This window comes from Lepus europaeus, chromosome 3 (genome assembly GCF_033115175.1).
Source record: "Lepus europaeus isolate LE1 chromosome 3, mLepTim1.pri, whole genome shotgun sequence".
In the NCBI taxonomy this organism is placed as follows: Eukaryota; Metazoa; Chordata; class Mammalia; order Lagomorpha; family Leporidae; genus Lepus; species Lepus europaeus.
The window spans coordinates 120,203,956-120,222,115 of NC_084829.1; the positions used below are offsets into that span (position 1 = coordinate 120,203,956).

The 18,160-nt window shown below is 37.1% G+C and overlaps 1 protein-coding gene across 10 annotated transcripts in view; it reads right to left on the reverse strand.

Annotated features, from left to right (window-relative positions):
- The window catches only part of TBC1D32 (TBC1 domain family member 32), a 304,455-nt gene that overhangs the window by 177,619 nt on the left and 108,676 nt on the right, over nucleotides 1-18,160 (reverse strand). For all 10 annotated transcript variants that reach the window (XM_062186699.1, XM_062186693.1, XM_062186698.1 and 7 more), the window contains 3 exons: nucleotides 16,271-16,358; nucleotides 12,967-13,085; nucleotides 11,467-11,583 (listed from right to left, as the gene is read on the reverse strand). In XM_062186699.1, the coding sequence (XP_062042683.1) occupies nucleotides 11,467-11,583; nucleotides 12,967-13,085; nucleotides 16,271-16,358 (324 nt within the window). The remainder of the gene's footprint in view (nucleotides 1-11,466; nucleotides 11,584-12,966; nucleotides 13,086-16,270; nucleotides 16,359-18,160) is intronic.

Sequence of the window (18,160 nt, forward strand, 5' to 3'; positions counted from 1 at the left end):
ATTAACATTTGGGATTGCATCAAATTGAGAAGTTTCTGTACTTCAAAAGAAACAGTCAGGAAAGTGAAGAGGCAACCGACAGAATGGGAAAAAAATATTTGCAAACTACGCAACAGATAAAGGTTTGATATCCAGAATCTACAAAGAAATCAATGAACTCCACAACATCAAAACAAACAACCCACTTAAGAGATGGGCCAAGGACCTCAATAGGGTTGCAGGTGGGAGGGAAGTTATGGGGGGGGGGGGAAGCCATTGTAATCCATAAACTGTACTTTGGAAATTTATATTTACTACATAAAAAAATAAATAAATAAATAAATTCATAATGAAACCAAAAAAAAAAAAGTAACACATCTCATCAACAAAGATGCATACAGACTGAAAGTGAAAATATAGAAGAACATATTGCATACCAACAGGAACCAAAAAAGAGCTGGTACAGCCATGCTAATCAGATAAAATAAACTTTAACACAAAAACTGTAAAAGGAACAAAGAAGGTCACTGTGTAATTATTAAGGGATCAGTTCAACTGGAAGATGAAACTACTATAAACATATATGCACCTAATTATAGTGCACCTGGCTATGTAAAAGAAATGCTAAGGAATTTAAAGGAAGACTTAGACTCAAATAAAATAGTAATGAGGGACTTCAATAGCACCACTTTCAGCAATGGAAAGATCAACCAGACAGAAAATCAGCAAGGAAACAGCAGAGTTAATCGATACTACAGACCAAATGGACCTAACAGATATGTACAGAACTTTATATCCTACAGTTGCAGAAAACACATTCTTCTCAGAAGTGCACAGAATTTTCTCCGGGAGATACCACATGCTAGGCCACAAAGCAAGTCTCAGCAAATTCAAAAAATTGAAATCATACCATATATATTCTCGGACCACAGTGCAATGAAGGTGGAAATCAGCAACTCAGGAATCTCTAGAACATATGTAAACACATGAAGACTGAACAACATGCTCCTGAATTAAAAGTAGGTCATAGAAGAAATCAAAAAAGAAATAAAATTTCTGGAAACAAATGAAGATCACAATACAATACAGTGTACCAAAACTTATGGGATATAGCAAAAGCAGTGTTAAGAGAAAGATTTAGAGCAACCGGTGCCTACTTCAAAAAATTGGAAAAGCACCAAATAAATGAGTGATCAATGAATCTCAAGCATCTAGAAAAACAACAGCAAATCAAATGCAAATCTAGTAGGAGAAAGAAATAATTAAAATTAGAGCAGAAATCAACAAAATTGAATCCAAAAATACAATACAAAATATCAGCAAAATGCAGAGCTGGCATTTGGAAAAATAAACAAAATTGACACACCATTGGCTCAACTAACCAAAAAAAGGAGAGAGAAGACCCAAATCAATAAAAGTCGAGATTAAATAGGAAATAAAACAACAGAAATAAAAGAATCATCAGAAATCACCACAAAGAGCTGTATGCCAACAAACTGGGAAACTTACAAGAAGCGGATAGATTCCTGGACACATACAAACTACCTAAAAAGCGATGAAGACATAGAAAAACTAAAGAGACCTATTACCAAGATGCAAATCAATCAGTAACAAAGACTTTCCTATCAAAGGAAAGCCTGGGACCTGATGAATTCACTGCTAAATTCTACTGGATATTTAAAAAAGAAGTAACTCCAATTCTTCTCAAGTTATTCAAAACAATTGAAAGGGAGGTAACCCTCCTCTTTCTATAAAGCCAGCATCACCTTAATTCCTAAACCTAGAAAAGATGCAACAGAGATAGAGAACTACAGACCAATTTCCCTGATGATCAGAAATGCAAATATCCTCAAAAAAATTCTGGCCAATTGAATCCAACAACACATCAGAAAGATCATTCACCTAGACCACATGGGGTTTATCCCTGTAATGTAGGGAAGGTTCAAAATTTCCAAAAAAAATTAATGTGATACATTACATTAACAAACTGAAAAACAAAAACTGTATGATTATTTCAATAGATGCAGAGAAAGAATTTGATAAAATACAACACCCTTTCATGAGGAAAACTCTAAGCAAATTGAGTATAAAAGGAACATTCCTCAATACAATCAAGGCATTTTATCACAAACTCACTGACAGTATCCTAATGAATGGGAAAAAGTTGGAAACATTCCCACTGAGATCCAGAACCAGAAAAGGATGCACACTTTCACAACTGCTATTCAATTATAGTCCTGGAAGGTTTAAAAATAGCCATTAGGCAAGAAAAAGAAATCAAGGGATACAAATTAGGAAAGAGGAAGTCAAACTACCCCTATTTGCAGATGACATGATTCTATACATAGGGGATCCAAAAGACATCACAAAGGGGCTACTAGAACTCATAGAAGAGCTTGCAAAAGAAGCAGATATAAAATGAATACAAGAAAAATCAACAGCCTTTGCATACACAGACAATGCCATGGCTGAGAAAGAACTTCTAAGATCAATTAAATTCACAATAGCTACAAAAAAAATCAAACACCTTGGAATAAATTTAACCAAATATGTTAAAGAAATCTATGCTGAGAATTACAGAACATTAAAGAAAGAAATAGAAAAAGATCCAAAAAAATGGAAAAGTCTTCCATGTTCATGGATTGGAAGAATCAATATCATAAAACTGCCCATTCTCCAAAAGCGATTTACAGATTCAATGTGATACCAATTAAAATATCACAGACATTCTTTTCAGATCTAAAAAAATTATTCTGAAATCCATGTGGAAACCCAGGAGACCCTGAATAGCTAATGCAAACTTATATAACGAAAAAAAAAAAAAAAAGCTGGAGGCTTCACAATACCACATTTCAAGACAATCTACAAGGCAGCTATAACAAATACAACTTGGTACTGGTACAAAAATAGATGTATAGGCCGGCGCCATGGCTCAATAGGCTAACCCTCTGCCTTGCAGCTCCGGCACACCAGGTTCTAGTCCCGGTCGGGGCACCGCATTCTGTCCCAGTTGCCCCTCTTCCAGGCCTGCTCTCTGTAGTGGCCAAGGAGTGCAGTGGAGGATGGCCCAAGTGCTTGGGCCCTGCACCCCATGGGAGACCAGGAGAAGCACCTGGCTCCTGCCATTGGATCAGCATGGTGTGCCGGCCGCAGCACGCTGGCCGCGGTGGCCATTGGAGGGTGAACCAACGGCAAAGGAAGATCTTTCTCTCTGTCTCTCTCTCTCTCACTGTCCACTCTGCCTGTCAAAAAAAAAAAATAGATGAATAGACCAATGTAACAAAATAGAATGCCAGAAATGATTCCAAGCTTCTACAACCAACTTATATTTGACCAAGAAGCTAAAACCAAAACCTGGAGTAAGAACAGTCTATTCAACAAATGGTCCTGGGAAAACTGGAAACAGAAATCTGAAGTAGGATCCCTGCCTTACATCTTACACAAAAATCCATTAAAAATGGATTAAAGACCTAAATCTATGACATGACACCATCAAATTATTAGAGAACATAGGAGAAAATCTGCAATATATTGGCACAAAGAGTTCTTGGAAATGACACCAGAGGCAGGCAAATAAAACCAAAATTAACAAATTGGATGACATCAAATTGAGAAGCTTCTGTATGGCAAAAGAAGCACTCAGGAAAGTGAAGAGGCAACCAACAGAATGGGAGCAATTATTTGTGAACTATGCAACTGATAAAGAATTAAAAACCAGAATCTACAAAGAGATCAAGCAACTCCACAACAACAAAACAATAACCCACTTGTAACCCAATTAAAAAATGGGCAAAGGACTTAAACAGACATTTTTTTTAAAAGGATATTCAAATGACCAAAAGACACATGAAAAAATGTTAAGGAACACTAGCTCTCAGGAAATGCAAATTAAAACCACAATGAGTTTTCACCTCACCCCTGTTAGAATGGCTTTCATACAGAAATCAACAAACAACAAATGCTGGCAAGGATGTGGGGGAAAAGGTACCCTAATCCACTGTTGGTGGGAATGTAAACTGGTAAAATCACTGTGAAAGACAGTTTGGAGACACCTAAGAAATTTGAATATAGACCCACCATATGACCCAGCCATCCTACTTCTGGAAATTCACCCAAGGGAAATGAAATCAGCAAATAAGTTATCTGCATCCCCATGTTTATTCCAGCTCAATTCCCAATAGCTAAGACATGGAATCAACTTAAATACCCTCCACTGAAGACTGAATAAAGAAATTATGGAATATGTACTCTATGGAATATTACACAGTGGTTAAAAAAAATGAAATCAAGTCATTGCAAAAAAAAAATGGATAAATCTGGAAAACATCATACTTAGTGAAATAAGCTAGCCCCAAAGAGACAAATAGCATGTGTTAGGCCAGCGCCATGGCTCAATAGGCTAATCCTCCGCCTTGCGGCACCGGCACACTGGGTTCTAGTCCCCGTCGGGGCACCAATCCTGTCCTGGTTGCCCCTCTTCCAGGCCAGCTCTCTGCTGTGGCCAGGGAGTGCAGTGGAGGATGGCCCAAGTGCTTGGGCCCTGCACCCCATGGGAGACCAGGAGAAGCACCTGGCTCCTGCCATCGGATCAGCGTGGTGCGCCGGCCGCAGCGCACCTACCGCGGCGGCCATTGGAGGGTGAAACAATGGCAAAAAGGAAGACCTTTCTCTCTCTCTCTCTTTCTCTCTCTCACTGTCCACTCTGCCTGTCAAAAATAATAAAAAAAAAAATAGCATGTGTTATCTCTGATCTGTGATAACCAACAGAGCACCTGAAAGGAAATGTATAGAAGTTAAACTGATACTTTGAGAAGCAATGACTTGAACAGCCCTTGTCTTGACTGCCAAGGAATAGATTTTTTTTCTCTTCTTCATACTATTTGTTGAAATCTTTATTTAACATAGATTTAGTCATATATGTATAAAGTCAATTGAAAATAGATCTCAGTAAAAAAATAAGAGTAGGAATAAGAGAAGGAGGAGGAAGTTTGTAACTGTATAGTTCTGCATACATTCCTACATACTTACTTCTAAGGGTACAGCTGAAAAACTTGCCATGGGACCACAAATCACATTAACGTGGGTGGTAAAAATGCCATCTTAAGTGATAAAGTGACTATATTAATTCTTAAAGTGAGCATGTAGATAGGATTAAGAGTTAAATGGATCATATAAATTGGATCAAGTGTCCGGTTATAATAATAGATAGAATTAAATAGGAGAAAGTGTTCCAACATAGGAAGACATCCACATGGCAGACTCATAGAATAATAATCACTTTAAATAGAACTCTGACCTCAGAATCAGCCCTTAAGGCATTCTGGTATGGCTGAAAAGCCCGTGAGATCAAGCCAAAACACTGTGACAAAGAAATGTCCTGGCCAGCGCCACCAGCTCACTAAGCTAATCCTCCACCTTGCGGCGCCAGCACACTGGGTTCTAGTCCCGGTCAGGGCACCAATCCTGTCCCGGTTGCCCCTCTTCCAGGCCAGCTCTCTGCTGTGGCCAGAGAGTGCAGTGGAGGATGGCCCAAGTGCTTGGGCCCTGCACCCCATGGGAGACCAGGAGAAGCACCTGGCTCCTGCCATCGGATCAGCGCGGTGTGCTGGCTGCAGCGTGCCAGCCGCGGTGGCCATTGGAGGGTGAACCAACGGCAAAAGGAAGACCTTTCTCTCTGTCTCTCTCTCTCACTGTCCACTCTGCCTGTCAAAAATAAAAAAAAAATAAATAAAAAAAAAGAAAGAAATGTCCTACATGAAGGATCTATATGAGTGAGACCACAGTGGAAAGAAGTAGCCATCAAAGAAGGATGTACTTTTATCTGAAGGGAGGAGAGAACTTCCAGTTTGCTTATGGCCTTGTCTAAATACTGATGGACTCTGTGGATTCAAAAGGCTTCCATAGCCTAGGCAGCTTATGTCAAGAGCCTCCAGTGATCGCTGATGTCATACCTAAGAATGTTAATTATTAAATGAACAATAGGTGTCACTGTGCACTTACTTCCCATGTAGGACTTCTATCATCAATGAGTTGCATTATGAGAATTAACTGGAAAACTTGTTCTCAAACAGTTTTGTGTGTGTGTGTGTGTGTACATATTGTTGAAAGTTTACTTGGTATAGAGTTGGTCTTCTGTATATAAAGTTAATTGAAAGTGAATCTTAATGAAGAATGGGACTAGGAATGGGAGAGGGATGAGGAGGTGGGGTGGGAGTATGGGTGGGAGAATGGGTATGATGGGAAGAATAACTATATTCCTAAAGTTGTACTTATGAAATTTGTATTCCTTAAAAATTTAAATTAAAAAATTAAAAAATTAATTTTTAAAAAAGTACAATGGACTATAGAAGAGAAAACTGACCAATGAGTTATACTCTGAGATGCAATGACTTTGAATAACCCTTATCTCAAATGTTGAGTACAAGTTTTCTTTTTCATACTATTTGTTGAACTCCTTACTAGAATTAATCTTGTGTACAGTTAATTGAAAATAGATCATAGTAAAAAATAATAATGGGAATAGGAGAGGGAGGAGGAAGAAGTGTGGGAGTGCAGGTGGGAGGGCAGGTACAATGGGAAGAATCATAATGTTTCCAAAGTTGTACTTCTCAAATGCATGAAGTTTGTACATCCCAGATAAAAGGTTTCTGATGAAAAAAAAAAAAAAAAAAAAGATGGCGGCTCATAACCAGCAACTGGCAGCTCCACATGGCTGGCTGCAGTGGTATCTCTGTCTTCTATCCTCTTGTCCTCTGGGGTCTTTGTGGTTTTTTGTTTGTTTGTTTGTTTCCCACCCCCAACTTCTCCACTGAAATTTTCTATCAGTCAGATAAGTGGAAATATAGTCCTTCCTTTGTTCTTTTCATATTCTAGAGCAGCTTACCCTATTCAGCCATTGTGGGTCTAAAAGTACTTTCTTATTTGTGGTAATTAACAGAGAGAGAGAGAGGATAAAAGTTGTATGGATATCATATCATTTAGCATGTACTTATAAATATCACTTTCCTGTAATATACAATATACTCTTCTTTTCTTTTTTTTTTTTTAATATGCATGGTGCACTTTGGAAAAAATTAGTTGCAACCAACTTTCTTTACAAAAAAAATTTACATATATAAATACATGACATTCCCTAATTCCTATTGATTGCACTTCTGGTTCAACCCCCCATCAGCCTCCAGGGAAATTTGAAGGACATGCAATTAGGTTTGTATTCCTTGGCCACTGCACTTACGCAGAAGAAATATTCTAAAAACAGCTTTCCTTGGTATCAATTTGCCCCTATTTTCCTTCTTAAGTCCAGCCCACTTTCTTTTTTTTTTTTTTTTGATGTTGTATAAAAATACACATCTTAAAAATGAACTTTTATTTGCCATAAATAAAAAGGGATTTGAGTGGTGTGTGTTGGCTCCCAGTAGCTCAGGCGCCTGAAAACAGAGGAGAAAAAGGGAATCTCCACTTCTGAAATAAAGAGAAGACCTAATTCTTTGTTTTGCTTTGCTAATGCTATGAGCACACCAATTCATGGATGCATAATTCAATCAGACCATTGACGGGGAAAGAATACACTCTTCTTTTCTATACTCAGAAATGAAGCTGGGGGAATGGTAAGGACTCTTGGATTACTAGCAATGCTGCATTCTTATTGTGTGTTGGTTATGAGCATGATCAGCAGACAAAAACACATTTATCTGTAAGCTTACATGTATTTTTTAGTATGCATAAAATGTTAAAAAAAGGAAAAGTCCAGTAATTGATGTCTTTACTACTTAATTCTACCAAATATTTAAAAAGGAACTTACTCTAATACTTTTGAACCTATTTCTAAATATTGAACAGGAGGGAACTCTGCCAAACATTTTTATGAGGACAGCAATAACCTGATGCAAAAACCAAAGACACCACACAAAAAGAAAACTATTGACATAGCCTTAATGAACACAGATACAAAAATTCTCAACAAAACACTAATAAACCAAATCCAACACAACATCAAAAAAAAAATCATACATCACAATCAACCAGCATTTATCACACAAATGCAAGGGAAGTGCAACATTCACAAATCAATAAATATATAAATCACCTCAACACAATGAAGAAGAAAAAAAATATGGTCACTTCCACAGATACAGAGAAAGCATTTAAGTCAACATCTCTTCATGACAAAAACCCTGCACAAATTAGCTATGGAAGGAACATACCACAAAATTATGAAGGCTAAATATAACAAACTGACAGAGAATATCATACTGAATGGGGAAAGCATATCCCCTCAGATCTGGAAAAAGACAGGAATGTCTACTTTCCTAAAGCTGTATACATGAGATACATGAAAACTGTGCAACTTAAATAAAATTTAAAAATATTAATAGTAATTTCTGTGATTCAAATGCATAGCAAGGTGACCATAGAAAATGTTACTATATTAAAAAAAAATTAGAAAAAGGTTTTGGGATGTTTTAACCTTACAGAAATGCTAAATGTTAGAGAAGATATATTAGGTATATTTACGTTAATTGGATACTGCACAATGTATTGAATCATCATATAGTATCTAATAACTATGTACAATTTTTATACATAAAATTTTAAAATGAATTTTTAAAGAAATCTGAAGATAAAGAAAAATTATTTATTATCATATAAAGATAATTTTAAAGAGACAATAAAAGTATAAACAAAAACTATTTTTTAACCTATAAAGCTGTAAAAACTTTCTGTAATGATAGAAATGTTCTTTATCTGCACTGTTCCATATGCTAGCCACTAGATACATCATTCTATGCCTAGTAGTTACTTGAAAACATGAAACATAGACTAGTATTTAAAGGAAAATATGAAATGTGGATGGTACTTAAAACAAATTCTTATTATGTTTAATTTGATTTCATCTAAATTTAAATAGCAACATGGCTACTGAACTGAAGATTAAAATATACAAGGAGGGGCCAGTGCTGAGGCATAGTGGGTAAACCCACTGCTTGAGGTGCCAGCATCCCATATGGGCGCCAGTTCGTGTCCCAGCTGCTCTACTTCCAAACCAGCTCTCTTCTATGGCCTGAAAAAGCAGTAGAGGATGGCCCAAGTCCTTGGGCCACTGTACCCATGTGGAAGACCCAGAGGAAGCCGCTGACTCCTGGCTTTGGATCAACACAATCTGGGGAGTGAACCAGTGAGTGGAAGATCTCTCTCTCTCTCTCTCTCTCTGTCTCTCTCCCTCCCTCCCTGCCTCTGCCTCTCTGTGTAACTCCGACTTTCGAATAAATAAATAAATCTTTGTGTATATATATGTACATATATATATAAATATACACACACACAAGAAAAAAAGAGGAGATTTATATGGAACACTAATATTCCATAAATGCATCATTATATATTAGAATCATAGATTCATTTCCTATAATTTTATTTGTATGACAAGAAAAAAACATAAACAATCTCACTAAGTTTAAAACCTACTGAAACAAACCAATCAATTTAGTAGCTAACCAGGAAAAACACAGATTGGAGATGGGACTTGGGCACTCCCTTGACTTGCATCCTCTGGTCTGCTTTAACACAAACCAGGAGGAAAAGAAAGCTAGGCATCAGAAGCAATGGGTGGCAGGCCTATTAATGCCTGATCTGTACAGTGATCTGCCCTCAAGGAGACCCAACAGGCCAGTCCACTGCAGTGGCTTTCAATGTGGTAAGCCTGGGCTTCAGCAGAAGTCAGCTTGTGAAAAGCCCTGGCAGCTCTGCCAAGAGTTGGATCACTGGAAATGGACCTGCCCTGGAGTCGAAGGATGCCCAGGTCAGAGCCACAGATCTTATTGGCTCTAACCTGAAAAGCCCTTCACTCAGCCCAACTTCCAAAGTGACCACTGCAGCTGAGGGGACGGCCAAGTAGGGTCAGCAACATTGCAGGCAGAACTGTACATTTCTTGTTAGAGATGCCACCAGCCTTTACCTGGCCAGCTCTCCTCCCAGGCCAGCTAAGTAATGAAAGCCAACAGAGTGCGTTCCCCTAGGAGGTTCACACCTCCCTTAGAATGTACCCCATGTGAAGAGATAGATAGGTCTGGGCCTCTTAACTTACAAGGCCTAAAGCCCACCAGATTATTATCAAGCCCCTTCTGTGAGGTTCTATTTGCCTCTCAATCAGAAAACTTAATTGTAGCTTAGACAACACCTTTCTTAGCTCCTCTAATAATGACTCTGTCCTTTGTTCTAGACCCTGTCTAGTGCACTTGGGCCTCATTCCTTCGTAATCATAACCTCTACCACCAATGGCTCTACTCCCAACCTGTGTGTACTGATGGTCCTCTTCCCCACTTAATGCTGTATAATTGTTCAAACCTGGTAAATGCCACTCTTAGGATCATTGGTTACTATCCTCACTCTGTCTTTTATGACCTTGTCTAAATATGAGCAGAGTCGGCGAACTTGGAAGGCTTCCATAGCCTTGGCAACTCATGACGAGAGCCTAGGGTGGTTACTGGTGCCATAAACTAGAGTGTCAATTTGTTGGGTCAACAACAGGAGTCACTGTGCACTTGCTCCTCATGTGCGATCTCTGTCCTTAACGTGCTGTACACTTTGATTTAATGCTATAACTAGTACTCAAACAGTATGTTTCACTTTGTGTTTCTATGTGGGTGCAAACTGTTGAAATCTTTACTTACTATTATTAAATTGATCTTCGGTATATAAAGAGAATTGAAAATGAATCTTGATGTGAATGGAAGGGAAGAGGGAGCGGGAAAGGTGAGGGTTGCAGGTGGGAGGGAAGTTATGGGAGGGGGAAGCAGTTGTAATCCATAAGCTGTACATTGGAAATTTATATTCATTAAATAAAAGTTAAAAAATAAAAAAGAAAATATAAAGTAATGATTAATAATGGAATTTCATTATCAAATAAATCTTTACTAATCCAAATTCTTTATGCATATGCACATGTTCATGCATGTTTAATTCATAAACTTAGCCTAAGATAAGGACCTAAATATCTCTGAATGACTGAATTATTATTCACTTAGGTAACTTTGTAAGTATAATATAAGTCTTAAGTTAAATAAACATGCATATACAGCTGTTATGGGCCAACAATATGTAGCTCATTAAAATAGAAGCAAAAATTTATTAGATTCCTTGGAAATAATTTATCCCTAATTATCCTAACCAATGAAGGCACAGTATTGGTATGACCAGTAATACAATGGAGTTATTTTAAAGAAATTCACACATACTCTTCTATTTATGTCAAGTCTCTTTCCTAGTTGGGGAGTTAGCCTTGTACTCTGATAGATATTGGGACTACTAGGCAGCACAGATCAAAGGTAGGATTAGTAAATATTCAAATTTTGAAAATCCATAGGTAAATTATCAAATCAGGTTTTAAAGGTCATTAAATAGTGGGACTGGTTTACCACCAGTACATCTTTATTACCAATATCAAGCAGTAATATTAATAAAAGAAAAATGTTAAAGAGAATGACTTACAATAATACATGTTGGTACTTCACGAAGAGAATATTCTGCTTTATTAGGAAGATCTTTGTTGCCTATCAATTCATACACAGCAGGATAGGATAACAAATTCACCAGTGCTAGAAAAGACTAAGCGTCAAAAAAAAGAAACATTTAGATTATTTACATCCACAATAGTTATTTTTTTTTTTTTAATTTTTTACAGGCAGAGTGGACACTGAGATAGAGACAGAGAGAAAGGTCTTCCTTTTGCCGTTGGTTCACCCTCCAATGGCCGCCGCGGCTGGCGTGCTGCGGCCAGCGCACCGCGCTGATCCAATGGCAGGAGCCAGGTGCTTCTCCGGGTCTCCCATGGGGTGCAAGGCCCAAGCACTTGGGCCATCCTCCACTGCACTCCCTGGCCACAGCAGAGAGCAGGCCTGGAAGAGGGGCAACCGGGACAGAATCCGGTGCCCCGACCGGGACTAGAACCCGGTGTGCTGGCGCCGCTAGGCAGAGGATTAGCCTATTGAGCCGCGGCGCTGGCCCACAATAGTTATTAATGTAAAGTTTTATAGCTTTATGACTGTGGTGTCTAATATCTAAAATAAACCTAATTAATCAACATAAATATGAACTACCTACATATATGGTAAGTAAAAAAGAATTAACAACAATCTACAAGCTGACAATACACCTGGGCCATCTGCTGCTTTTTCAGCTGCATCATCAGGGAGCTGAATTGGAAGAGGAGCAGCTGAGACTGGAACTGTCATCCATATCAGATGCTAGCATTTCAGGCAGTGGCTTTTAACCCCCTGTACCACAGTTCTAGCCCTGTAGAGTAACTTTCTGATTTTTCTGTTAGGATATATTTTTAGTACATTTCTGGTACAGTAGGTATAACTGATATCTCTGTCTTTCGAAAAACTTGCAAGTTCTGGAGCGCGGCCTCTCTCTGCCTTTCAAATAGCAGAGAGAGGTCCAACATCCCAGAAAGAATAACTCTGAAATGCTGAGAGGTTTTGGGTGGTTTTTTTGTTTGTTTTGTTTTTTCATCTTTGGATCTTTTAAAAACAATTTTATGGTAACCATTGAGTGAAGATTGTTGAGGCTGACATAGAGTCAAAAGTCTGAAGAAGTTTAGAGAATATACTAAGTATATAAATGTCATAGAATTATAACATAATATTGTATGGGGGAAAAGCATCCTGGATTTTTGTGTAGGTTGGTTAATTTTCTTTTTTTTTTCAGGGATTTTTTTTTAGCATGCTTGAGGTATTATTACTGTTTATTAAGAGAGAAGAATTGTAATCAAAAACAGTGTGAAAGAAAAGCATCTTTGCAAAATATTATTCCCAAGGAATACTGGTATTTCTATTCCTCACAAAATTCATTTTGGAAACTAAAAGAGAGAAAAAGCATATTTAGTAGATACTGCTAGTTGTAACTTAAAATAGATGTAAAGTCTGAATAAAGTCATTTCCATGAGACACATTTCAAATCTGTATCTTAAGTAAAGTAACTGCTTACCTTTTGACAGCTTCGGTCAATAGGATCCACTGGAGTAGGTCTGGGATGAGTTACCCTCACATCATCTCTTCCACATTCCAGATTGGACCACAGTTCAGTTATAAGTGCATTAATAAACCCTAGAAAGAATTGTTTTATATTACATTTATAAAATTTATTTAGATAACACAGGAAAGATATGATTATCCTTCTATCAAGACTGCTTCACTCGGACAGAAAAAAAAAATCTCTACCCTTCATAGAAATGATATCTGCTGTTATTGACATATTTTGTGATACATCATTATCATAAAACTTTGCAATGACTATTTTTTAAATTTTTAATAGACTAATTGTACAAATTGTATGGGAAACTGTGTGACATCTCAATACATGTGAGCATTGTGTAATGATCAGATTTGGCTCATAGGCATATCTGTCATCTCAGATAGATGTTCTCTGCATTGGAATATAAAATCTCCTCTCTACTAGCCATGTTTAAATATTTAATTAATTGTTGACTGAGAGACTAAAATTTTTCTGTACGACTGCTGAATTTTGAATCCCAGCTTTTACCCTTTGGCCAATAACTTCTCTGAGTATGTTCTTAAAAATGATAAATGTTGGGGCTGGCGCCGTGGCTAACTTGGTTAATCCTCCGCTTGCGGCGCCGGCATCCCATATGGGCGTCGAGTTCCAGTCCTGGTTGCTCCTCTTCCACTCCAGCTCCCTGCTATGGCCCGGGAGTGCGGTGGAGGATGGCCCAAGTGCTAGGGCCCCTGTACCCACATGGGAGACCAGGAGGAAGAACCTGGTTCCTGGCTTCGGATCAGCGCAGTGCCTTCCGTAGCGGCCATTTGGGGAGTGAACCAATGGAAGGAAGACCTTTCTCTCTGTCTCTGTCTCTGTCTCTCACTGTCTATAACTCTACCTGTCAAATAAAAAAAAAAATGATAAATGTTACGACGGGTTCTGCAAATGAGCTAACAGAGTAGACTAGCCTTAAGGGTTAGGTTTGTAGCGGGAAGGGGAGAAAAGAAGTAGATATCAGGAAGCAGCGTTAGCATCTCAGGTTTATAAAGTATGCTCCTTTATACAATATGATCAGTTGTTGTAATTCTATATTGTTAGAAGCATTTCTTCATTTCACAAAACTTTTGCTTCAGTATAGTCTAAATTTTCATGAGTGAGATGCTATCCAACTAAATGAAAAAGAGTATTAAGCCTGATTATTAAATTTTCTGTGAAGAATCAAATCACATGGAACTGTGTAAAAACAAAACATCTAATTATAAAATCAGTAAGACTACAATAGCAATATTACAGAAGAAAGCGTACTTTGGTATAACAGAAAATAATATAGGCTTTAATGTCCATAATCTCATGGCTCAAATACCAAATCTTCCAGGTCATTAGTTGTACTTCCTAGGAAAACCTCCTTGACTTCTTGGAGCCCAGTTCTCTCATTTGAAAAGTGAAATAATAATGCTACATTCCAGGATTGCCAAGCAGTATAAATGAGATGCAAAGGATCAAGACCTCAAACAGAGGCAGTCTACCTTGTTCTGTCCTATAAAAATTTGCATTTAACTTCTCTCAGAAAAAGCTTGATACTATGCAGCTCAAAAGGTTAACATGACCAAGGGCAAGATCTGAAATTAAATACTGTCTCCAAATGCTTCAATTAATATGCCCCTGAATATAACACTATATGGATTTTATTCTAAGGAAAAGAAAATGGTTCAGTTTAGGTGAATTTTTGCCAAGAAACATATTTCATAATTAAAGTAACCAAAATCAATTCATCTAAAAACTAAATTTAAAACATACCATACAAAAAAATTTCAATTAAGGAGGAAATCAATAATCACTGATGTGATGATTCATCAACCCTTATCCTTGAAAAATAAAATCATGGTATCTACATTACAGATTATATGTTGTTAAGGACAAATAACAAAAGTAAGTATTACTATATGACACTAAATTCCCAATATTTTAACTTCTTAGAAATTCAATTGCTGGGGGGGGGGGGGCAACATACTGATTGAAAACTTCATAGATAGTGTGCATGCAACATGGTGGGAGAAATGTTTTTGAGAAAGAAAGATGAAGAAAAGAAGTAAGAAAATGCTCAGAAAAGTACAACAATTATTCTGAGTGCAAATGTTGATGCCACTGAAACTAAGCATTAGGCAGTCCTATCAGATGTGACTGTACTGAAAGAGGACAATATCCCTCTGGCTTAGAAAATGAAGAAGCTTCTTTTTCTCCCTTTTGAGGCACTTTGTTTGTATGTATATATTCCACTACAAGAAAAGAACTGCAGGATTTTCCTTCCTGTGTGTTCTCACTTGTTTCTCTTTGATTGCCAGTGCCAGCTGAGGTTGTCAGTACCATGAAACCAAAGTGAAGAAACAGGAGCAAATTACATTTCCATTTTTCTACAACTGTGAATTGCACAGCACATCTGGGACTGATCACTCCACACTTGTTTAACTTGCCTGTGAGGTTCACAATTTTCCCAGCTCTTGGTCATCAATGATTTCAAGTTTATCAATGTAACTCTTGATTATCACAGTTAGAAACCAGACAAGATTTTGTGGCATGCCTAATAAAAGAACCTGGGTGTCTGCCTCTCTTTTTGGCACTGTTTATGTTTTTAAAAGCATAAGGCAGGATATTTATGTGCATGATTACAGCACAGAAAAAAGTAATTGCAGAAACAGCTAATGAAGGATAGGATTCTTAAAGTATCAAAAATGTTTCAATTACTTCATTAAGTACCATTATTCTGAGGAACAAGAACAGGCTGTGCAAATTAACACATACTGCACACACACACACATACATTCCAGTGGAAGTTCAAGGTAGTGCACACAAAAAGGAAACCATGTAATTTTTTATATTAAGACCTAACACGGGGTAAACAGTAAATATTATTTAGAATAAAAATTTCATCCTGCCACTTAATTTTTTCAATCCCCTTGCTCATTTTAATTAAGAGGGAAAAGAAACCTAAGAGCTGGCATTTACTCTTTTGGTTAAAACGCACATGTCCTTGTACAGGAGTACCTGGCTCCAACTCCTAGCTTCATTTGCTGACTCCAGCTTCTCATTAATGCAGATCCTAAGACGGAGCAGTGATAGCTCAAATAATTGGGTTCCTCCCATCCACATGGGAGAGCTGGATTGAGTACCCCTCTCCTGGTTCCAGCCCTTGCAAACTCCAGCCACTGTGGACCTTTGGGGAATGAATCAGCAGATGGGCTCTCTTTCATTCACTACCTCACAAACATATAGTAAACATTAAAGAAAAATTTACCTGAATTTTGTAGTGCTATTGCACCTGTTGCTGTTGATGCCACTTGTGTAATCAAAACACCATAGTCAAACCTTCTATGCTTGCTGATCTAACAACACAGAGAACAGAAATGAGAAGAAAATACAGTATGCTGATATTTTATATGTTATATATATAACATTATTAGAACTCTTAAATGATTAAAATACTACACAATCCTTTAAGATGATAACAGCAGCAAAAACAGACTCAGAAACTTTAACAATCAATGAGTCTGTACTATCTTATTTCAAATCCGAGGTCTGATCCCAGATCTCAAACTCAGTAGCAAAGTCACTCACCTCTCTAGTGAATAAGAAATCTGGACAGATGAAGACTAAGATTTCCTCCAACTTTGAATTCTACTATCCTATTGTTATTTCTTACATTGGTTCATCATTAATAAATTTACTTAATAACAAATATGTGTGGACTAGATTTCTAGATTAACTTTCAAGCAATCAAATAACCTTAAATACAACAATTTCTTCTTTAAAAGGACAACACTTTTAGATGGAAAGTGATCCTTGTTCCTAATAAATAGTATGTATGTGCATGCATATGCACACACAAACACACAGATACACATTCATATACACACAAAGACAGCTTATTATCAATACACTGATTCTAAAACTATAGATATTCTTAAATAAGTTGGTATTTACTAAAAGTATTATATACACATTCAGAGTAAATACAGAATTTATCAGCATAAATGAGAATAAGGAAATAACAAAATTATATCATAAAATACTCTTCCTTTTCAGACTATGGCTAAAGTTATGTTGGCTTATAAAAAGAGTTAAATTTCAAATCATATCTTAAAAACATTTCCTTTAAAGGGTTTTAATCTCAAATTTTTTAAATATAAAATATACGCTCAGATTTCCTGGCAAAATAAACTAAAATACCATGAAAAAAATTCAAGTTTATTTCTCCCATTTTCTTTAGTTCATTTCTTTATAAATTTTCCTTCCTTTTATGTTTTTATTAGCCATATATTCCATTTTCCATAATTAGCCATATATTCCATTTTCCATAATATATAATCTTTTGTTCTGAAGAGAGATAGCATAAAAGTACAGCAAGATAAACATCTGTTCTCTCACTTGCCTTCCTCCACAACTTCAAAAGCACCTTACTTATCAATCACTACCAATGGCCCTGCTGATTCAGATATTAGTAGCCAGAGGGGTTGCCAAATTCACAGTAACTACTGAAAAGAGGCAGAGAAAATCATCAAAGAAGTTAGACATGTTTTACTAAGCAAGATTTAGTTTTTGTAGACAGTCAAGACAAGAAACATGAAATCCAAGTTCTAGTCTTACTGCAGTCAGTAACTGGCTCGCTACTAAAACAGATCATTTCACCAACTGGATATTTGTATTCTCTTGTGCAAAATGAAAGAAATGGCCTAAAAACAGGGAGGAAGGCAGATTAGGGAACAACATATTGTGCTAGGCTTAAAAAAAAAGTGAAGGAAGTACACTCTCAGGGAGAAGTGGAGGGTAAACTTGACTGGAAATCCTACAAGAGGAAGATCTAAAAAGAGACATAGAACCCAATACAATAGTAACAGGGGACTTTAACACCCCACTTTCATCAATGGACAGATCAACTAGACAGAAAATCAACAAAGAAAAGACAGAGCTAATGGACACTATGGACCAAGCTCATATCTACAGAACATTTCACCCCACAGTTGCAGAATACACTTTCTTATTATCAGTGCATGGAACTTTCTTTAGGATAGACCATATGCTAGGCGATGAACCAAATCTCAGCAAATTAAAAAAATCTAATCATATCATGCATCTCCTCCGAAAACAATGGAATGAAGGTGGAAATCAACAACTCAAGATTCTCTAT